This window comes from Pecten maximus, chromosome 7 (assembly GCF_902652985.1).
Source record: "Pecten maximus chromosome 7, xPecMax1.1, whole genome shotgun sequence".
Classification (NCBI taxonomy): Eukaryota; Metazoa; Mollusca; class Bivalvia; order Pectinida; family Pectinidae; genus Pecten; species Pecten maximus.
In genome coordinates, this window is record NC_047021.1 from 21,889,626 (window position 1) to 21,913,865 (window position 24,240).

The 24,240-nt window shown below is 37.4% G+C and overlaps 1 protein-coding gene across 1 annotated transcript; it reads right to left on the minus strand.

Moving 5' to 3' along the window:
- Positions 1–1,562: 1,562 nt before the first annotated feature.
- LOC117331910 lies at positions 1,563–23,843 on the minus strand. Its single transcript, XM_033890883.1, has 7 exons — positions 22,833–23,843; positions 14,766–14,894; positions 12,003–12,157; positions 9,381–10,253; positions 7,024–8,475; positions 6,104–6,392; positions 1,563–5,628 (listed from the first exon to the last, which is right to left on the minus strand). The coding sequence occupies exons 1-7, from the start codon at positions 23,107–23,109 to the stop codon at positions 4,847–4,849; spliced, it is 3,957 nt and encodes a 1,318-aa protein (XP_033746774.1). The 5' UTR covers positions 23,110–23,843; the 3' UTR covers positions 1,563–4,846.
- Positions 23,844–24,240: the final 397 nt, after the last annotated feature.

Below are 24,240 nucleotides of genomic sequence, written 5' to 3' on the forward strand. Positions count from 1 at the left end.
AAGGAGGTGCTCAATGATGTTATATTTTAAGTCCTACTATTTTTTGACTATTCAGGGCCGTGTACCCAATGACTGGTCTCATTTGGTTAGTTTATATCGACGAGGTAGCACTCTAAAGTAAACAAGACGAGCGGCTTTTGCAAAATTGACAAAATCGATGAAAGAGCAGTGATCCAATATTTGCATAAAAAGGTTTAACACCTAAGGATATCTATAATGATATTTTAGCAACACCAAGGAAAGATGCCCCTTCATATGCTACAGTGAAAAGGTGGATGTTAAATTCCGCCATCCACCGCGGCTGACAGAGCCTTGAGGACGACCCCCCGTCCTGCAAGGCCTGTCAATGTTGCAACCCTAGAAATGGTCAATAAAGTTCATGATATTGTTATGACTGACAGACGAGTCACAGAAAGATATATAGCCAGTATAGTTGGCATTTTACAGGAAAGAGTACATTTCATTCTGACCGAGGATCTTGCAATGAGAAAGATTTCGGCCCGATGGGTACCCAGACTTTTGACAGTTGATCAGTTAGCACATCAGGCGCACATTATCGCGTGCTAATCTCAACCTTTTTAGAGGAAGGTCCTGCCAACTTTCAAGTCTTGAGAGTTTTGTCGCTATGGATGAAACATGGGTCTATCATTTTACCCCAGAGGCCAAACAACAATCGGAGCAATGGAAGCACTCTGGCTCTCCCCCACCAAAGAAGGTAAAGACTGTTCCATCAGATGGGAAGGTTACGGCTTCGATTCTCTGGCATGAAGATGGTATTCTGCAGATAGATTATCTTCAAAAGGAACAATCAATGACACATGCTATCCTTCACTTCTGAGGCAGTAACGGGAAAACATTATACTTAAGCGCCGCGGAAAGCTCACTAAAGGTCCATCAGGTCAATGCTCTTGTTCACAAGTCTGTCATTGTCATGGCTGCCATTCACGATTGTGGCATTTAATTGATTGAGCATCCGCCTTATTCACCTTAACACGCTCCATCAGTCTTTAATCTATTTCCAAAACTGAAAAAAGCTATTTCAGGTACCCACATGCAGTGGATGACTTTCTGAGCAGCCAAGACAAGGAGTGGCATTGAGGCCCTTAACAACCGCTGGCAAAAGTGTATAGATACTGAAGGGGATTATGTTGAAAAATAATACAATATGTCCGACAAAAGTTCAAATCCTTCAATTTGAGTACCTCATATCAATCAGACCTTGTAGTTAAGTTTCCAATCATCTGTATTGGTGTGGTAGCCGCTATGTGGATTTCGCAGTCTGTGTTGTTATACTCCGTTTGCTATGTAAATTAAGTAAAGGTCCTTTGATGTGAGGTCACGTCATTAATATGCATACGTCACTGAGCCCGCCCCATAGGTCACGTGGAGATGCTACGACGTCACATATGTAAATTTTCACCAAAAGTATTAATACGCTGCTCTCCCAGATTGTTACAAGTTCCTATAAACTCGGACATAGTGACAATGAATCACACAAGGAGTATTGTTGCCTTTAAATAATAACACGTATTACAACTGTGGAACAAATCACAACTCAAAGGTCAAACAATAGTTATCTTTACTTGCATAAAGTATGTAGACAATAGTGTAATATATATATATATAAGATATAAGTAATAAAATATATATCAGGTTATATATAATGTACATGGCACTTGGTGCTGCTCAATATCCCTACTACATCACAGATAGTGTTTTAATATCTTAACTCCAATACTTAGTGAGCTTATCTACCTCCACGTTATATTTACACCAGGAATCACAATAATGAGTATTTAAAATTCTATGTACACAAGCTATTTGATTTTGATATGATTCTCTATCTAATTGTGGAAATGATTGATATTTGATTTTCATAAATGTTCAATTAAAACCTGGAATTTTATTTACAAACCAGGTAAACTAATATGTAAAATAAAATCGTTGGTTAGTAACAATGTTCTATCATTGAAATACATGTATTTAAAATTCACTTTTATACTCATTTTCAGTAAAGCCATAGGATCTACGATATTCATGTGAAAATTGCCAGTTGTCAGGGCAACGATTCTCAAGTCAAATAAATCAATTAAAAATTAATTTACATTGTTTTTGTTTTCAAAATCGTATAATTAAAGATAAATCGACGTTTCCCGCCAACTCATTATTAACGTCACAATAATTACTTACTGACTTTCAACATATCAAAATATCTCGCGTGAATTTCAAGGTAAAAGACACTTTTATATGTTCCGTTACACATTAGAGTTATATCAATTAAAATGGATGATGCTTCTATGAGGATATATCAGAGATCCTTTACGATTAAGTAATTTGTTTATATCTAACAAGTCATCACTCGCATGTATATTGTTGATTAATATCTGGAACGAGCTTAGTATAAGTTTAAAAACTTGTGCCCAGTCCATTTGTGTATAATATGCAATTAAAATATGTTAAAATCAAGTAATTCCTCAAACACCCACGTGGAGCTGGTACAACATAATTACAATCTGACCACGAACGGTAAAATCACTCCGTGTCAACGTGATCCCTGGTAAAACAGACTATATCTTATTATTAGAAACATTTGATTAAATTATTTATTTCTTCAACGAGGATTTCATACATTCAATAGGCTATTAGATACTTCCTTGAACACATTTATTGTTTAAAATGAATTGAGCAGCTAGTATTACTGACACACTTAGCTTGTGTAAACACTGTTATGCCTTCCTCATTACGCGTATATGCGGATTGTGTAGTGCCTCACCTTGTCAATGTACATACAGTATTTTACCCAGAATATCGTTGGCCATAGCCATTAAGTCATTACAAAACAATCACATTAATAAAAGACTTCTACTGTTATTACAATGATTTTATGCCCACCATATCTTTCCCTACACATGGATTAGACTGTCTCTAACAGTATAAATGTACAGTTGTCATGGTAATCATCGTTGTCATGGTAATATATGCAAATTCTGTTTTATAAAAATACAAAAGTATCATTAATTTTGTGACAAAGTATAATAGATGTTCCTTAATATGTACAAAATCTATTTATTATATGTACCATTGTTAATAATCATGAAGATATTCGAATCCCCGGCAACGCTCAACAGTTGAATAAACTACCCAACATAATATAGTAGAGAACAGTAAAAACCTCAACTGTTTCGGACCTTAAGTTGTCATCTTGCGCTCACTTTAATTGATATGTGTGACAAAGTTCTAATTGCCTACCTTTTATAGATTTCTAAATATTATGTTGTTTCTGCAATTAAATGTTGTTGTTTTTATTCTGGATAAAGTCAGCAATCTTGCTAATCCCCTTTAATCAATCTTACTTTCTCCTGAATTGGTGAGCTATCTCCCTTTCCTACATAAATATTGTGTTTATATAATCTTGGTTGGTTTAGGTAGCCATTTTCTTTGATTCTTTTTTTCATGAATAGTTATAGTTGATAATGTTATATTATTCTTGAATAGTTATTCACATTTCTTTTCTCCTAAAGTTAATAATGTTATATTATTCTTGAATAGACAGATATCTTTCTCTCCTTCCCACATACACTACGTGTATAACTTCTTGAATATTTTCAGGTCTTCATTTTCTAAGTAAATTAAATAAATCATTTACCCCCTCCCCTTTCAAATTCAGGAGTACAAACTATGTTTACTTATTTCTGAATGATAAGCCATCTTGATTACCGTATCCTTATAAAACATCATTATTTAGGTATAAACAGATTCATTAACATCTACTAACATACATTATCAAACATATAAACACGAACATTGCGTATGGATAACAAAAATATGTTAAATCGCAACAGACTTCTGTACGATAGATCTTTTAAATTCTTTTATAAAAAGTTAATGTCTTTGGTAAGAAATTTGTGCACATGTAACAACATTGGTAACTGACATTTGAGGGTATCATCTTACTCGGCATACTTTTATATACACACAATCTTAAAACTTCAAAACATGGTTTATCTCTGGTAGTTTATTTGCATAAAATTCTTTCAAATGCGACGGAATGATTTCAGATTTTGAAAACAATTATTCAGAATATCAGCAAATGTTAATGTACTCATTTTTCTCAAAATACACAGTTATTTTGTACACAACTCGGACTTAACACGAACTAGGGGATTATATAGCACCATTTATTACCTTTTCTTGCATAGTGAACGTTTACTTGAAAGAGTTAAACAAATCAACGAAAACAATGAAGTATAACAGGACCAATTATGTAAACAAAGAAAGTCTATAATCACGTTATTTGATCTATTTCCTGACCAACGTGATAATGTGAATTAAATTTCACAGTAGGATACTGTCGAAGTTATCTCCCTTAGTAAAAGAAATTGAATCTACAAATCACGATTGCAACAAATGTAAAATATAGCCCAAGGGCGATACTCGCCTGACTTATACTAAATCAAACTGGCAGTCGCTATAGTTCGGAAGAGCGGCTACAGGTAGGATTTTATGCGATAAACGGTGCAACATCGTTAGGTTAAAACTGAAGAACTTGATTTAAATGTAACGTATTGAACATTTGAGAACATTAATCGTTTGTAAAATGTTGAACATTTTGACATTAAAACGCAGACCCTGGCTCACATCCCCAGTATATAAAACTCCATTTATATAGTAAACATTATGAACACTGGCTTACATATTAATATATAAACACGCACTTGTGTAACAATACCATACAGCTTACAGCTAAACATGACATTCAACACCCGGTTGTTTCAACCGATAAGTCAAAAAAGATATTATGCCATACTCTAAATATCTTCCGTGGGTTATGTGGTATTGAATTGTGCTACACACGAGATATCTTCTCCACAGATTGTGTAGCTTCCATAGCAGTCTGGTTATATAAGCGTTTTTGCTTTTTCTTAAGCGACGCGAACTGTGACTTCCGGTCTCGTTCCTGCATTTCCCCGAATGGCGATCCCGGATCCGACATATTGAACACGGGAGAGTCATCATTTTGGTTAACATTGTTATCACCTACTAAAATGTTAAGAAGAGCGTGATCAGAACCTGTTGGTGAATTCCCAACAGGTGGTGAACCGTTAGTCACGTGACTCGTTCCCATTCTTGGATAGCCATTAGGCAACTGGTATTGTTTAAGGTTTGGAATTCCTTCCTCCCTTGGGGGTAATTGAGGACGATAGTTAGGGTTACTGGATTCCTGCCTGGGAGATGGTGTATTCGCTACAGTTTCTCTGTTCCTGTACCTAACGGGAGATGCGTTCCTCCTCTGATCGTTTATACCTTGGTCATACCCCTCAGACATAGGGGTCTGCTGTCTATACATCTGTTCACTACTGTTTGACCCTGTGGCTGGGTGTAAGTAGGGATCAGAGAAAGCCCTGTTCACCTGACCGCCATTTTGTCCATTAGATAGGCCACTTTTTGATTGACCATCGTATTTCGACACTGGTCCCATGTGTTTGATGTCACTGCTCATTCCTTGAGGGTTGACAAACTGGATTTCGGAGGGTGGCTTGCTGACCTGGCTGATACCCCCTCCTGAGGGCTCACTTGACGTGTTGTAGTATCGCTTGAAAGGCTTAGATGGACTTGAATCATTGGGTCCTGAGAAACCAAGGATCACTTTAATTAAATCATGTTAAAGCAAGTCAATTGCAACTTTCGATATAATTTAATTGTTACCTAAAAAGACTCGCATTGAAGAAAAACCAAACCACCTGCCTCAGTTTTTATTAGAAAGGTGCCATCGATATACAGAATCTATAGAATGTGCCAATGTCACTTGTTTATAAGTATGTATGTTCATGATAATGACAAAGAACTGTTAAACGTGTATTGCATGTATGCAAGAATTATATATTTTATCTTAATCGAATAAACGCTGTTATTAACACATTGCTACACAGAAAAAATCCTTCACATGAAATTCACGTGAAATTTACGTTAAACGGGAAAAAAAGTGTTCACATGAAATTTTCCGAATTTCACGTGATTTTCTTGTGGAAAAAAATCACGTGAAGTAATTTTGCCTACGTCTGCTCTAGCACTACATAAGTACTACATAGCTCAAGTTACGTACCCCGTCGTAATTTACAGAAACATACGACGACAATGATCAGGAGGATGACTAAGAGGAGACACGATGATGACGCGACAGCAATGATGACGATGGTGGATGTATTATACTCAGCGATTGGCCCACTGGTTGGCGCCTGTGTTGTCACTTCCGGAGTTGTGAATGTAGTCGACACAAAACATTCACACAATGCGCCACACGGAGCTGTTATTTCCTTTTCAGAACCATTATCATTGTAAAATTTCAATAGGTTCTTGGAAAGTTCCAACTTTCCGGGTCTATAGGTACCAACCTAAAAAATCACATCAAGAAACACATTAGTTTGATAAAATCTAATAAGTAGACTATTAATGAAGTATACAGGTAGACTTTTTATGAAGCATACAAGTAGATTATTAATGAGGTTTACACACCCCCACTCTTGCTTTGATGAAAATGAAGCTAACGTATCATATGCCCATAGTTTTCTTGCCAAATCGTGTCTTTTTAATAAAATTTGACTTAATCACCTCAATTTTTAACTTTCAATACAACACCCATTTAATGAAACGGCATACCAAATTCAGTATTGATTAGATAAAAATAACAAGCAACAGTATAACCAAAGGACGAACGCATAGAGCAAGCTCTGTCGGGCTACCTAATCGTCAATGAAAACAGAATGACATACTACTGTTGATTTAGATCAAAGCAACGAACAGACGAACGAATAGTGCAAGCACTATCTGTCCACTTCATAGTAAATGAAAATAAAATTATACACTACAGTGCATTTTAATTAAAACAACGTTAGAAAATTCAAAAACACCAAACGAATCATCATTATAAAAGAAGACATGTATATGGTCTATAAGTGTTAAATTATCTCTAATCGATGATAATCAATGCAAAAGTATTTTCTTTCAAATGGATATGTCTCTCACCTCTATATAATCGTATACATTCGGACCGACAGCCTGAAGATTAAGAATTGTGAACCCCATATTTCCATTGCCTTCTTCGTCAAAGACGAAGAAATTTTCACTGCCGGATTGCAGCTCGATGCTATGGATTTCATTCACTACTTCCTCCGGTTGTTCCTTCAAATATTTACAGCCACGAAGACTGTCTTGTGGACACCGATCCTTAACTTTATTAAGTCCCAATCCAAGGGCGTACACAGCATTCATTGTGTGAATCACCCGCTGGTCGTCAACGAAGTTCGATATGTTCCGTTTAGAGAATTGTAAGTCTTTGCGACACGGTGTCCCAATCCTTTTATCGAAATCCCCCTCTGGATCACACTTAAAATACTCCCTCCAATATTCCCGGTACCATGTATTTGTATCTTCCAAAACAGGTTCTCTATTTCGGAGATAATCTTCAAATCCAACATCTGCGGATTTGATTGCAAACTTAAAGCTGATGGCTCCTTTGGCCACACTTCCAAGGTTAGAACCGATGTTCATGCTGTCTCCCCAATCCTCACTGGCCAGAAATACGAAGTCATACTGAAAGGAGTTCTGTTCCACTCTCCTCTTCATTTCCTTCAGTAGGTCGACGATCCTGCCTTCCGTTCCAAAGTACACTATCACTTCCTCTCCTTTCTTCTTTATGTCTAAAGATATCTGATAGAGTTCGTTCTGGTTCCCCGATTCTGACATTTCTATGGGAGTGGTCACACATATCCCACTGGAAGCCGCCTTCTCCATAAACAGCGCCTTGCCCTTACTTCCATAGTTATTGTTTACGTATATCATTCCAACCCGTTTCCATCCCATATGTTCTATAATTTTAACCATGGCTCCAACTTGTGTGACGTCACTCGGAACTGTCCTTAAAAAGTAGGGATAGTTTATGACGTCATCAAGATCAGGAGATGAAGAAGCATATGAAACCGATGGGAGCTTCAAACGAGTGAACAAATGCGTCAATGGAACTGTCACACCGCTCGGGTAAGGGCCGATAACTCCCAGCACTTTTGTGGGGTCGATATTTTCTCCAGCGGAACCAAACGTTAGAGCAGTGGTTCCTGACAGGAACTGGGTGACTATCATACTGCCTACGGTCGAGGTGTAGCAATCATCGAAGGCAAGTCCACCGAACTCGATCCCTGTGAGGTTCCGAAGCCGATATATGGCATGAAAAAAAGATTCCTGCACTATTACATCTAATGAGTAATTTCGAAACTTTCCACATGAAAATGCATGTTCTTCATCCTTTGGGTCATGGATAGAAAACATTCCCAGAAGAATCACATCACCATCAAGGTATTTGTAATGTATAGGAGGGAGGACGGTACAATTGGAACAGTTACTAGCACATGATGACAATAGCTGGTGGCTCGTGATGAGTGATGAATTCAATGACAATGTATAGTTTTTGTAGGTTCCCACCTAGAACAATGACGAATAGAAATGTGAACTGCACGTGTCATCAAAGATAAAGACAGACCTCATGGGTACCGTGATAATAACCAAGGATTACTTTTTATGGGAAATTACAAATGTGTGTCTTATTATAGAACGTACCATAATATATCTAAGTGAAAGTACTAAAGATATCTTAATACTTAGTAATACCATTAGGCTATGGAAACAACATATGCATACCAGTGTCTGCAAGTCATCATTCTAATAATTTACCTCAAAGAGATATCTACTTATCATTTCAGCATCACCAAGAGACAGATGGTCTATCAATACAAATACTAACACCCGATTCTACCATCGTACATATCATACGTATAATACACGAAATGTACGTATAATTGTGATAATATCAGTTGGTAGATAATTAAACCGTTGTGGTTTTCGGTTTGATATGGCGATGTGACATTTTATTTTAACAAATCATTTTGAGAAAGCTGGTACAGTCGAATGAATCGAATTACAGACACATAGTCTATATAGGTTATTTTTGTAGGCAGCCGAAAATTACAATAAAATAGATCAGATTAATTTTACAAATTACAAGATTCAGAGGAGATATTAACGTGAGATACTCATAATATGCACAATTTCTATATGTAAACTTTCAGGGCATATTGTTGACATTGACAATAACTTATTACCGTTTTGTACATATTCTTTCATAATCTAGTACTGCTTTCAAAGTCCTATCACCAGCTATTGTCATTTAAGATTGTATTGTTCAATAACTCCCATTGACAACAAATATTTTCTATATTGTAATATTTCAATAGCTTACCTGGACAAACGAGTATTTGTCGTATTTAAATATTTCAATAACTTACCTTGACAAAAAGTATTTGTCATATTGTAATATTTCAATAACTCACCTTGACAAATGATTTCCTCGTCACATTGTACATATTTATATCATAAAGTGGACTGGACCTATCCGGGAGGATGTTACCATGGCGATCAAATCGAACCTGACGTCCAAGGTCCACGAGTTCCTTTGGTCCAGAGGTATAGTTCAAATTACCGTAATCAACACTAGTGTTCTTCATAATAGTTAGGAATTCACTATCCAGATAATCTTCAAATCCAACACAAATAATAGTATAGTTTCTACATTTCTTGAACAATGCTTGTTTGAGAGCTGTTGCTATGACATACACAGCGTCCACTATAGGCATGATAAAATCGTTCCTCCATTCGATCTCCGCAGTGGGATTCTCCGCCCTGTATTCGGCTATCAGTTTGTCCAGAGGCGAAGACATATTAGTAATTGTTAATGCTGCGTGCCACTTTTCCTCGAAGAATTGTTGTGCCTCTTCTATCATCACTGATGATGTAGACACTGTAATGGTCCCGTCAGAAACGTCATCCGCGTCATTGAAAACCTCTACGCTCGTGCCCACAAAGTCAGACATGATCCAGTGAAAACCTCTATACTCTATTGTAAGTAACTGATTTAGTCTGATCAGCAACCTTTCAATCACGTTCTTTTGGCCGAAATACACAATGCCTAGTTTTTTGTTCTTCGCCTGATCCTTTTGATGAGTGAGTACCTTTAAGAAATTCTCGAGCGTGGCAATATTAGCAAAGTTCTCGGTAGAGTTGATAGCCTGAACCACGTCCACACATATACCGTTTTCTCGAGCCAGCTGCAATATCTTCTCCATGCCACTGGAGCCGTAGTTGTCGTTAGTATGGAGAGCCGCGATGTACGTCCAGTTCAGATCCTTCAGTAGCTGTATAACCACCTGATGGGGAATAAAGGAAGTGTTATGCATTTCCGGTCAATTTCATTGCTGCGAATATAATGTGTTATGCATTTTATTAGTCTTGGCTCGTGGGCAGTGTTGTTTTATTCAAGTAGCTATGGAAGCTGTAGGTTAGAGTGACCGTGTGGTGACAAAACTTGTCGTGAGGCTGGGTGAGCTGAACTCTGGGTTAATTTAAACAGGTCTTTTGAATAAATGTCAGTTTGAAGCTATCCTTATCAGAAGCCTCGTTATACTGTAGCAGAATTCTGCTAGTTTGGAGAGAACGGACAGTCAGAGTTAACAGTCGGAAGTCGGGCAGTCAGACAGTACATATGAAAGTATGAAGTTTGAAATATTTAGAGTTTTAGACTAAAGGATCGAAGTGAGGAGACTTCGACGAGAAATAAGAATCGGGAGCAAGTTATATAGTCCAGAGATAGGGTAGAATATTAGTTTGCGAGTAGTTTGATAATGTGTATACTGTATATTATATTATCTGTGAACAACAGCCAGAGTTATAGTAGAGAATATATATATGTACGGGAGACTGGTATTGAGTGTGTGTATATATTACTTGATGGATTTACATGAATTTCCATGTTGTAAATAAAGTGCAAATATGATCATACATAATTTTGATGTTCAATCAATTTTGAACTGGCTGTGGATTGTGAAGTAGTGGAATTAGAAACACTGAAAACATCTGTTTCAAATAGACATTACACTGGTGATTAGGGATGTGATACATTTATATCATATGCAAAGGCACATAGTACTGGTATCAGCGATGGGATAAAGATTTATAAAAGCCTAACACTGGTGGCAGCGGTGGGATTAAGATTTATACAAACCTAACACTGGTGCATAACATTTGTTATTTAAACGGAACTGAATAATATAACTTATAGTTTTTGAGATTTTGTAAGTAGAATAACAACAAACGACTGCTCTTTACAGTCCAGAACCGATCTTATATTTTCTTATGTTAGTTCTTCGTCCAAATCACTTGGTATCACCATGAAAGAGGTTAAATAAAACAATTAACCATGTACATAGTATAGCACGAATGCTTCCATAGAAGGTTAAATAATGGTTACCTCCAAGAATTCCCTTACATAGCAGTTTAGCTCCAACAAAGTTAAACTCACCTTTGTTTTCCTCGAAGTTGTTTTGATAACAAAACTTACCGAATATACATATTTTACAAATGCAGAAGCCTTGGTACGTTTAAACAACCAATCAATCGACGTTTCATCAACAGTATATTTATACATTTCACATAGCCACCATGTAACTGGACCATCTGTGACTATTTTAATCTAGATAAATTACCAATTTCGTCGTTATGGATTTTCAATCCGCTTGAAACCCATTACTAAAGCATGAAATTTAATACGAAATTTACAACAACGGAAATTGGTGTAGAAATCAACACCAGATTCTATATGAAGTTATGAACACGTACGTATACCAGCTGTTCGTTCAAGTTGAACGACGAGCCTTTATGTTATGAGTAAATATCTAAAATAAATCTAAGCAAAGACCACTTATCATTTTATAATAAATCTACACAAATACCACATATTGTTGCATACATATATGATATATTTTAATCATCACTATTATAAATATGACATTTTATGAAAAAAATATACTGACATAAAAACAATAATATTCTCTGACAAAATAAATCATTATTACAAACGAAATAATTCTTTTTTTTTTCACATTCCTGTTTCACATTACCTGGACCTGGTCATTGTCCGCAGGAGTTGTCCGGAGAAAGTTCGGAAAGTTTGCCAGTTCAGGAAGTGTTGCGAACGGACTTATTACTGGAATATTGCTTCCCAGCATTTTGAGCACGTTGTAAGTGGTCTGACTCCGAGACGTTCCGAGGACACCTGGGAAAAGAGTATATCTTAAAATATTCTATTGTAATGCAATTCATGTTCTGATAATGTATCGCTCATATATCATTAGGTACAGACAGTGTTCAGATAATGTATCGGACATATATCTTTAGATACAGTAGGTGTACAGATAATGTATCGATCATATATCATTAGGTACAGTTGATGTACAGATAATGTATCGATCATATATCATTAGGTACTCTAGGTGTACAGATAATGTATCGATCATATATCATTAGGTACAGTTGGTGTACAGATAATGTATCGATCATATATCATTAGGTACAGTTGGTGTACAGATAATGTATCGATCATATATCATTAGGTACAGTTGGTGTACAGATAATGTATCGATCATATATCATTAGGTACTCTAGGTGTACAGATAATGTATCGATCATATATCATTAGGTACAGTTGGTGTACAGATAATGTATCGATCATATATCATTAGATACAGTTGGTGTACAGATAATGTATATATCATATATCATTAGGTACGGTAGGTGTACAGATAATGTATCGATCATGTATCATTAGGTAGAGTAGGTGACCAGATAATATATCGATCATATATCATTAGGTACAATAGGTGTACAGATAATGTATCGATCATATACCTTTAGATACAGTAGGTGTAGATAATGTATCGATCATATATCATTAGGTACAATAGGTGTACAGATAATGTATCGATCATATACCTTTAGATACAGTAGGTGTACAGATAATGTTCGATCATATATCATTAGGTACAGTCAGTGTTCAGATAATGTATCGATCATATATCTTTTGATACATTAGGTGTAGAGTTAATGTATCGATCATATATCATTATGTACAGTAGGTGTACAGATAATGTATCGATCATATATCATTAGGTACAATAGGTGTACAGATAATGTATCGATCATATATCATTATGTACAGTAGGTGTACACATAATGTATCGATCATATATCATTAGGTATACGGTACACTGGTAGTAATTGCTAGTTATCGACATGTATTTTGATTAGCTCAAGATGCATTATCTGTAGGATTGTCGTGTCCATCGGTGTAGAAACATCGGGATTATTTACAACAGTTAGAGTGTAGTTTTTGCCATGCATCCCGGAACTTAAACTGTTCAGCCGGCTCAGTGTATATCAAAGCATATCTAATATTGTATCAAAACTATCCAACATCCTTATTTTACGAATATTTAAAAATGAGGCTAGTGACCTTCAATTCGAATGTTGACATTTGTTTAGTGTGATTTTGATTTCCTTAACTTCTCGTTAGGATCACCGCGCATGTTGCCCCTGGAATCACTGACTAGCCCTAATAGGGCGAAACAACTTTATGATGTCACTAGCATCACTGACAAGCCTTCCTAAAATGACGAAACAACTTAATAATGTCATTGTATATATATATATAGCTAGCATCACTGACGAGGCCTAAAAGGACGAAACAAATTTATGATGTCACTAGAATCACTGACTAGCCCTAAAGGGCGAAATAACTTTGTGATGTCATTAGCCTCACTGACGAGTCCCGGAAGAACGAAACAACTATAGATGATGTCACTAATAGTGTTGAATGTCGAAAGGAGGTTACAACGTAACATAGCTCACTTATAATGCTATACAAATAGTGTTAGAATGACGACCGAGGGCTACAACGTACCATAGCTCACTTATAATGCTATACAAATAGTCTTAGAATAGCGTTAGAATGTACATGTAGGCCGGGCCGGTCTACAACGTACCATAGCTCACTTATAATGCTATACAAAGTGTTAGAATGTCGACCGAGGGCTACAACGTACCATAGCTCACTTTAATGCTATACAAATAGTGTTAGAATGTCGACAGGTGACTACACAGAAATACATTGGACAAAGTAAAATAAGAAGAAGCAAAAACAGGATGATATATGATGATTATACAAAAACTACTACACAGGTGAGACTTGTAGCTTTAACTCGGAGCTAGTAATGGATACAGTGTCAGTTTGTGTCGGGTAGTAGATGTCTGAAACTGCATCATACAGCTATTTCGTCATTCAGTGATTACAGGTACAAAACGCGTGGAAACCCTACAGGAAAAGCTGTGAAATTCCTAATTGACCTGGATATAGACTAACTTCCTCTCCTTAGTTTAACTAATTTGGTCAATTATTTTACTGCTACTACATATAGAGCCCAAAATTTAATTCTACAGCAACATTAAGTCATTATGAACATTATGAAAGTACTTCAAGTTTAATTTCTTTATTAACTATGAGTCTTCCGACTCATCAGTATAACACACATACATAATACACAAGTTCTCATAATATTGACCATTGACAAAAATAATAAATACACAATGCCATGAAAGAAACAGTATCCTCGGGTAGCATAACTATTCCAGTTATTTCTTCTTGCATCAGTCGCCTTTGATATTTTTGGCCATTTTTCACGATCTTCTCGTATTTTGCCCAGACAGTGTTCGGACGCTGGGCACCTCAAATATAATACAGGGTACTTCAGAGTGAACAGCCGCCACCAAACATGGCTTTATGGCAAGATATGTATTCTTTTATAAAATGTCACATTATTCAAACTTACCGAGAAACAGTTCATAGGCCCCGTCGCCATAACATTCGCGGATATCCTTGGGGAACTTTGTACTGACGGCATCCAGGGCTCCAAAGGCACTGTACCGCTCTATACCACAGTCGTCATACATATCAAACCCTGGCGAGAGAAAACTAATTAATATTAACGAGATAAATATAGGTAACACTGAAATCAATTATTTAAAAGTGTAGGTACTAAAGTAATTAAGAAATACAGGGAACACATTTAGAACTTAAATTAACAAACAACTTACACTAAGAACTGACGTTCACTAGTCAAGTATGTCATACACCCGTTCCAAAAATGTGGTGATTATTAAATTACTCTGGTCATTAAAAAGTGAAAGCTTATTCGTTTGCAAGAAAGCCATAACTGTTGTTCGATTTTACGTTCATAAAGTGACAATTAGCATCCACTAATACTGTAAACATGGTTTTTTTTTCGCGGGGGGTTAATTTCGCGATTTCAATATTCGCGATCGACCACTTTCGCTTGCAGTTAAAGATTACGCAAAGTGATATCCAAAACATAGCGTGGTGGAATAAGACCCTGTTTCATCCTGCTATCCACGGATAATACTTGAATATATTTTTTTTTTATTTTTGTTTCACTGAGTAAGTAAAGCTTGATGTTTCCTCTAGCATTTATCAATACAATTCTTACTGTGATAAGTTTCCTACTTTAGTGAGAACACTATCATTCCTGATTACCCCCCACATTGCAAGACGATGATAATTCTATAACTCTACCCTGGTGTTCAGTATGAGTTGTCATGCGGCTCCCTCCAGCGTTCATTATGCAAGTGATGACTACATAGACATTCTCATACCTTTAATATGTTTATATTACATAACAGTCGGCGAGGTTTTAATATCTGAATGTTCACTTTAAACACTTGGATTGTAGACCAAATGACATCGTTGTTACTAAAGCTTTTATCTCGCATTGGAATTTCTTCTGTTTCGTCCTCTGAGTCATAATTATCCCAAGTACATCCTGTTGGTCGTGTCAGAGTTAGGTAAGATAAGAGCGGTGTTTACGTAGATATTTACCTGCACTAATTAATGCACATGACATCTATTCATTCCACAGATTATTATGTATCTAGTACGTCTGGAGACGTGAGAGGGTTTAGGTACCTCACGTCACTATCGTCAGGCGATCAATCAATACACGAGTTACACTTATAGAGAAATGTGTGTGTGTTTTTGGTGTGTAGTACATTCAATATAATTTACAAAGAGTAAATGGTTTATGTAAAAGAGTTTGCCGGGATGAAGTCGGTCTAGGGTGAGTAAGTACAGAGTCGCGTTGTATCAGCAGTTGTTATACAAGTCCACAGCCTCAATGTCGGTACTGACGGTGACTTTAACCTTCAAACCATGAAAAGTCATAGCAAGGAATGTAGTGTTCGTTTATTATCATATAAACATAAAACATAAATATTTACAAGTCGTGTACTTGTTAGATTTTTAAACGTTTTATGCGTTGGTTGAATTTTTTTATGTTTCGGTCATTAAACACTGCAATACCCGTAAAACCCGTAATGACCTCGTCCTTCATTGAGCATGCTAAACAGTCGACCTTCACTGTACAGGGCACGTAAACAATTACCGGGATATCAACTCAGCTCTCGGGTTTTAAATTAATCGTGAAATAACAAAGGATTTCACGTGGATTAAAGAAACCTTTAAATAATGTGAGGAAGTGTTATCATATTGCGATCGTCAGTGAGATCCTAGTTTCTTTTATGTAGGAATGGTCATCTTAATCCACTAGAAAGTGAGACTGGGCCGGGGTAGAATGTGGTACATGTATATATCTCCCGAATCTCCGGACGATAGAGGGCTGGATCAATCAATATTTAACCTAATAGAAATCAGAATTTCTATCTGGTTCTGTGTATAGCCATTTATCTGATATACGTGTAAGAGGTCATTGATTCTATCGTTAATGATTTGTGCGGATTTAAATCCAATACCGCGTGATTTAACTTTGAAATCTTTGCATTATTTAACGTCCCTGGCGAATTGAATGGTCAACGCTGATGGGCGTTCAATTAAACGACAGTTGTTCAGGCGAAAACATTCATTCGGACACATATAAAGACTTGGTATGATTATCAACAAGCTATACAAACAAAATCATCAGGAAGCTGTATACACAGACACAGTTCTAACCTATCAAAAACCTGTATACAAAGACAACTCGGGTCAATCAAGATACTGTATACATAGACACAGTTCTAGCCTATCAAAAACCTGTATACAAAGACAACTCGGGTCAATCGAGACGCTGTATACAGACACAGATCTAGCCTATCAAAAACCTGTATACAAAGACAACTCGGGTCAATCGAGATACTGTATACATAGACACAGTTCTAACCTATCAAAAACCTGTATACAAAGACAACTCGGGTCAATCGAGATGCTGTATACATAGACACAGATCTAACCTATCAAAAACCTGTATACAAAGACACCTCGGGTCAATCGAGATGCTGTATACAGACACAGTTCTAACCTATCAAAAACCTGTATACAAAGACAACTCGGGTCAATCGAGATACTGTATACATAGACACAGTTCTAGCATATCAAAAACCTGTATACAAAGACACCTCGGGTCAATCGAGACGCTGTATACATAGACACAGATCTAACCTATCAAAAACCTGTATACAAAGACAACTCGGGTCAATCGAGATGCTGTATACATAGACACAGTTCTAACCTATCAAAAACCTGTATACAAAGACAACTCGGGTCAATCGAGATACTGTATACATAGACACAGATCTAACCTATCAAAAACCTGTATACAAAGACAACTCGGGTCAATCGAGACGCTGTATACAGACACAGATCTAGCCTATCAAAAACCTGTATACAAAGACAACTCGGGTCAATCGAGATACTGTATACATAGACACAGTTCTAACCTATCAAAAACCTGTATACAAAGACAACTCGGGTCAATCGAGATGCTGTATACATAGACACAGATCTAACCTATCAAAAACCTGTATACAAAGACAACTCGGGTCAATCGAGATGCTGTATACATAGACACAGTTCTAACCTATCAAAAACCTGTATACAAAGACAACTCGGGTCAATCGAGATACTGTATACATAGACACAGTTCTAGCCTATCAAAAACCTGTATACAAAGACAACTCGGGTCAATCGAGATACTGTATACATAGACACAGTTCTAGCCTATCAACAACCTGTATACAAAGACACCTCGGGTCAATCGAGACGCTGTATACATAGACACAGATCTAACCTATCAAAAACCTGTATACAAAGACAGCCCGGGTCAATCGAGACGCTGTATACAGACACAGTTCTAACCTATCAAAAACCTGTATACAAAGACAACTCGGGTCAATCGAGATACTGTATACATAGACACAGTTCTAGCCTATCAACAACCTGTATACAAAGACACCTCGGGTCAATCGAGACGCTGTATACATAGACACAGTTCTAGCCTATCAAAAACCTGTATACAAAGACACCTCGGGTCAATCGAGACGCTGTATACATAGACACAGTTCAAACCTATCAAAAACCTGTATACAAAGACAACTCGGGTCAATCGAGACGCTGTATACAGACACAGTTCTAACCTATCAAAAACCTGTATACAAAGACACCTCGGGTCAATCGAGATACTGTATACATAGACACAGTTCTAACCTATCAACAACCTGTATACAAAGACACCTCGGGTCAATCGAGACGCTGTATACATAGACACAGTTCTAGCCTATCAAAAACCTGTATACAAAGACACCTCGGGTCAATCGAGACGCTGTATACATAGACACAGTTCTAACCTATCAAAAACCTGTATACAAAGACAACTCGGGTCAATCGAGACGCTGTATACAGACACAGTTCTAACCTATCAAAAACCTGTATACAAAGACACCTCGGGTCAATCGAGATACTGTATACATAGACACAGTTCTAACCTATCAAAAACCTGTATACAAAGACACCTCGGGTCAATCGAGACGCTGTATACAGACACAGTTCTAACCTATCAAAAACCTGTATACAAAGACAACTCGGGTCAATCGAGACGCTGTATACAGACACAGTTCTAACCTATCAAAAACCTGTATACAAAGACACCTCGGGTCAATCGAGATACTGTATACATAGACACAGTTCTAACCTATCAACAACCTGTATACAAAGACACCTCGGGTCAATCGAGACGCTGTATACATAGACACAGTTCTAGCCTATCAAAAACCTGTATACAAAGACACCTCGGGTCAATCGAGACGCTGTATACATAGACACAGTTCTAACCTATCAAAAACCTGTATACAAAGACAACTCGGGTCAATCGAGACGCTGTATACAGACACAGTTCTAACCTATCAAAAACCTGTATACAAAGACACCTCGGGTCAATCGAGATACTGTATACATAGACACAGTTCTAACCTATCAAAAACCTGTATACAAAGACACCTCGGGTCAATCGAGACGCTGTATACAGACACAGTTCTAACCTATCAAAAACCTGTATACAAAGACAACTCGGGTCAATCGAGATACTGTATACATAGACACAGTTCTAGCCTATCAAAAACCTGTATACAAAGACAACTCGGGTCAATCGAGATACTGTATACATAGACACAGTTCTAGCCTATCAAAAACCTGTATACAAAGACAACTCGGGTCAATCGAGATACTGTATACATAGACACAGTTCTAGCCTATCAAAAACCTGTATACAAAGACACCTCGGGTCAATCGAGACGCTGTATACATAGACACAGTTCTAGCCTATCAAAAACCCGTATACAAAGACAACTCGGGTCAATCGAGATACTGTATACATAGACACAGTTCTAGCCTATCAAAAACCTGTATACAAAGACAGCTCGGGTCAATCGAGACGCTGTATACATAGACACAGATCTAGCCTATCAAAAACCTGTATACAAAGACAACTCGGGTCAATCGAGACGCTGTATACATAGACACAGTTCTAACCTATCAAAAACCTGTATACAAAGACAGCCCGGGTCAATCGAGACGTTGTTTACAGACACAGTTCTAACCTATCAAAAACCTGTATACAAAGACAACTCGGGTCAATCGAGACGCTGTATACAAATATCGGGTGCGAGTACATCAATGAGCTGTACGTGAGGTTCGGGAGTTCTACGTTGCACTAAGAGTTACAAAAACGCTACCTACAAATTCTAGGTCAAAGCATTTCAGGAAGATATATAAACTTCGAAGGTTTAAAGAACCAATATCAGGTTCGAATGTTTCAAGAGTGATGTCGGATTTGAGCGTTGCATGTCCGAAAGTTTCGAAAAGCGATATTAGGCGCGAGTGTTTTAAGATTTATCCGGGTCGAGTGTTTCATGAATCTAAATCAGGTTCGAGTGTTTTAAAAAGAGATGACAGGTTTCGAGTATGTTAAGAAATTTTATCTTGTTCAAGAAACCACACTTGTATGTCTGGTTCGCGTGTTTCAAGAAACCACGGTGTATGTTTGGTTCGAGTTTTTTAGGACTCTACATCAGTTCCTCACGTTTCAAAAGCTGTATGTTCGAACTAATGGAGAAACGTAACATGTTCAAGTGATGTAGGAGCTTTATGAGACTCGAATATGAATGTTTTATGACGCTTTATGAAAATCGAGTGTTGCAAAAGGAATCCGAGTTTTTTAAAACAGTTTCGTAATTCCCAACCTTAAATAACAACGTAATTATGCTGTGACTTTCAAGTAGGCATAACGTTGAATTCCAGCATCAGTACCATATTTTTGAGATCATTACGTAATATGATCGTGTGTATGTAACAAATTAAACATTGAGTGAATAGAACCAGATATTTGAGATTTAGATGGCAAAGTAAGTTATATTTCATTATTATAAGATATGGAAGCGAACTAACAAACAGTATCATAGTCCCAAATAGGACAACTACAAAGGCGGTACGACTATCATAAAGGTTAGAATTGGCTAGTTTTTACACTGTCGTAATTTTATACTGCAAATAAGGGTTAGATATCCGTATATAGGGGTCAGTTAGAAAACACGTGGATGAGATCTAAGTACCTTGCTGATAAGGGAACTTCCCATGTTTATGAGAGACAAATGGGGATTGGTACCATTCCCAAATGGAAAGAAACTTAGGTACACATGGATGAGGAGATAGAGCATGGTAAAGATAATTTACTCTGGTGGGTTTTATGAGGCTAATTTGTGAATGGTACCATCGAGATTAAGGTAAACTAAGAACTTACTGATATGGGTGTTAGCCTAAATGAGGGCATAGCTTTATCGCCAATAATGAGAACTTAGAGACGTGGATGAGCAACTAATGAGGGATTGCTACCGCTGCCAACCACAGAACGTTGACTGTTTGGATAAGAGAGTGATGGATGAATGATAGGTACAAATGTAAACTGCCTCCAACGAATGTAACTTACCCTAGTGGATGAGGGACTAAATGAGGAACAAGCGAAGTTGTCCAATAACGTAAATTACCCAGGTGACTGATGGGGACCGTGCGCTGCTGTATGACAGACTGAATGGAGAACAAGCACTACTGTCGGATAAAGATAAATTATCTAGTTTGGTGAGAGTCTGAATGGGGAACAAGCACTACTACCAATGAAGGTACAAGCACTGCTGTCAGATGGATGTACATTTTATAATAGTAACTTACCCATGCATGTGGATAAGACACTAAATGGGGAATAAGTAACTTGTTTACCCAGGTTGACGAGAGACTGTAATAGTAACTTACCAGGTTAATGAGCTACTGTAATAGTAACTTACCAGGTTAATGAGAGACTGTAATAGTAACTTACAAGGTTAATGAGAAACTGTAATAGTAACTTACCAGGTTAATGAGAGACTGTAATAGTAACTAACCAGGTTAATGAGAGACTAATAGTAACTTACCAGGTTAATGAGAGACTGTAATAGTAACTTACCAGGTTAATGAGAGACTGTAATGGTAACTTACCAGGTTAATGAGAGACTGTAATAGTAACTTACCCAGGTTAATGAGAGACTGTAATAGTAACTTACCAGGTTAATGAGAGACTGTAATAGTAACTTACCCAGGTTAATGAGAGACTGTAATAGTAACTTACCAGGTTAATGAGAGACTAATAGTAACTTACCAGGTTAATGAGAGACTGTAATAGTAACTTACCAGGTTAATGAGAGACTGTAATGGTAACTTACCAGGTTAATGAGAGACTGTAATAGTAACTTACCCAGGTTAATGAGAGACTGTAATAGAAACTTACCAGGTTAATGAGAGACTGTAATGGTAACTTACCAGGTTAATGAGAGACTGTAATAGTAACTTACAAGGTTAATGAGAAACTGTAATAGTAACTTACCCAGGTTAATGAGAAACTGTAATAGTAACTTACCAGGTTAATGAGAGACTGTAATAGTAACTTACCCAGGTTAATGAGAGACTGTAATAGTAACTTACCCAGGTTAATGAGAGACTGTAATAGTAACTTACCAGGTTAATGAGAGACTGTAATAGTAACTTACCAGGTTAATGAGAGACTGTAATAGTAACTTACCCAGGTTAATGAGAGACTGTAATAGTAACTTACCAGGTTAATGAGAGACTGTAATAGTAACTTGCCAGGTTAATAAGATAATGTAATAGTAACTTTCCAGGTTAATGAGAGACTGTAATAGTAACTTACCAGGTTAATGAGAGACTGTAATAGTAACTTACCCAGGTTAATGAGAAACTGTAATAGTAACTTACCCAGGTTAATGAGAGACTGTAATAGTAACTTACCAGGTTAATGAGAGACTGTAATAGTAACTTAACCAGGTTAATGAGAGACTGTAATGGTAACTTACCAGGTTAATGAGAGACTGTAATAGTAACTTAACCAGGTTAGAGACTGTAATAGTAACTAAACCATGTTAATGTGAGACTGTAATGGTAACTTACCAGGTTAATGAGAGACTGTAATAGTAACTTACCAGGTTAATGAGAGAATGTTATGGTAACTTACCCAGGTTAATGAGAGGGACGTAGTTTGCAGCATTGATCTTGTTGACGGCCCACTGTATAGTTGACATGGTGTGGAGGGCCCCACTTGAGATACTTCCACACTCACCAGTACCCATGCTCTGTCGCGTGCTCATGATTACGGCAAACATGGCATTGGCCCCTGCGTTTATCTCATAGGGACTTGCCCTACACTGCTCGTGACCAGCCACCCGATATCCCAACAAGGTCAGCTGGGAAATGAGGAGAAGCAAAGCCAAAGTGATATATTTCGGTGCCATCTTTGTTTGAACTGCGTATACTGTCAATATTTATGTCCGAAACCTAGATCGGGTATACCTATTTAGGTATTTAGTGTCCCGCATGTTGTGATATATAGAGTGCCTACATGGCCATGTGTCAACCACCTCCAACGTGTAGAAATCCATGTCTTTTCACTGTCAGTGGTAAACACAAACGTGATCCCATCTCTGATTACTCAAAGTAGAATGTCCAGTCACGCTCCCCTACACTCACGTCGTTGAAAATGTCTTTTTAAAGTTTAAAATCGTACCTCTCACATAAATAAACACAAATTATCCCGGTAAAACTTCTCCACGTCCACCATATCTGTCCGAGTGGCTGTCACATTCCCAGTACAGGCCTTAGGACGGGTAGGTAAACAAAGCTATATCACTGTTTCAATATTGTTGAAATTCGTTTGAATACAAACATGGCAGACGATGTATCCTAAACGCTTCTACTTTACTGGTTCCGGTTTGACCCAATGAGGGTCTTGTGGGGGGATGCGTCATGACCCTGCCCGAGTCGCTGGTTTTATGTCCATACCTGTCTGACCAGCAGACATGGGCTGGACTTATAATCTAATCACAAAGCAAAGGCGGCTACTACACGCTGATACGATTTTTATTGATTTGACAAAGTCGGACGGAAATCAATAAGAAACCCTTGGTGAGCTCTACCTGTGCGACATTCCTCAGTACAAAACAGCCGTACCTGTGCTGGTGTCCGTGTTCACTCGAGCGTAACGGGGCCCCCGATATAACACAAAAACTGAGTTTTCCTGCCATGTATGTTTCACAGAAGTAAAGTGTCTGTCATCTAAATTAGAATGGACCTATAGGAATGTGTAACCTTTTATTACGCCACAGGTCTTTCAAACATTCGTATATAGATATATGTTTTCTTTATTGATTACATGTGTAAATTCTCCAATTATAAATAGGTGTAAGGTAGGGAGAATCACAGGTAAACACAGGTGTGCCCAACTACCGTTAATACACACTCTAATTCACACCGATACACCTGTATTTACCTGCAGATTATCTAGCTGTGTCCAACCTCTGTAATAGTTGATCACCCCTGTCCACATTCCTTCTGATATGGGATATCGATTATTCTCCGGCACTTTT

What these genes read in the sequence shown, in the direction of transcription:
- LOC117331910 (XM_033890883.1), bottom strand. Translation starts at nt 23,109, where the DNA reads ATGGCACCGAAATATATCACTTTGGCTTTGCTTCTCCTCATTTCCCAG. An exon ending in CGGACAATGACCAGGTCCAG is followed by an intron (nt 10,254 to 12,002) that starts GTAATGTGAAAC and finishes ATTCCCCATCAG; the next exon opens with GTGGTTATACAGCTACTGAA. An exon ending in TTTCTGTAAATTACGACGGG is followed by an intron (nt 5,629 to 6,103) that starts GTACGTAACTTG and finishes TTGGTTTCTCAG; the next exon opens with GACCCAATGATTCAAGTCCA.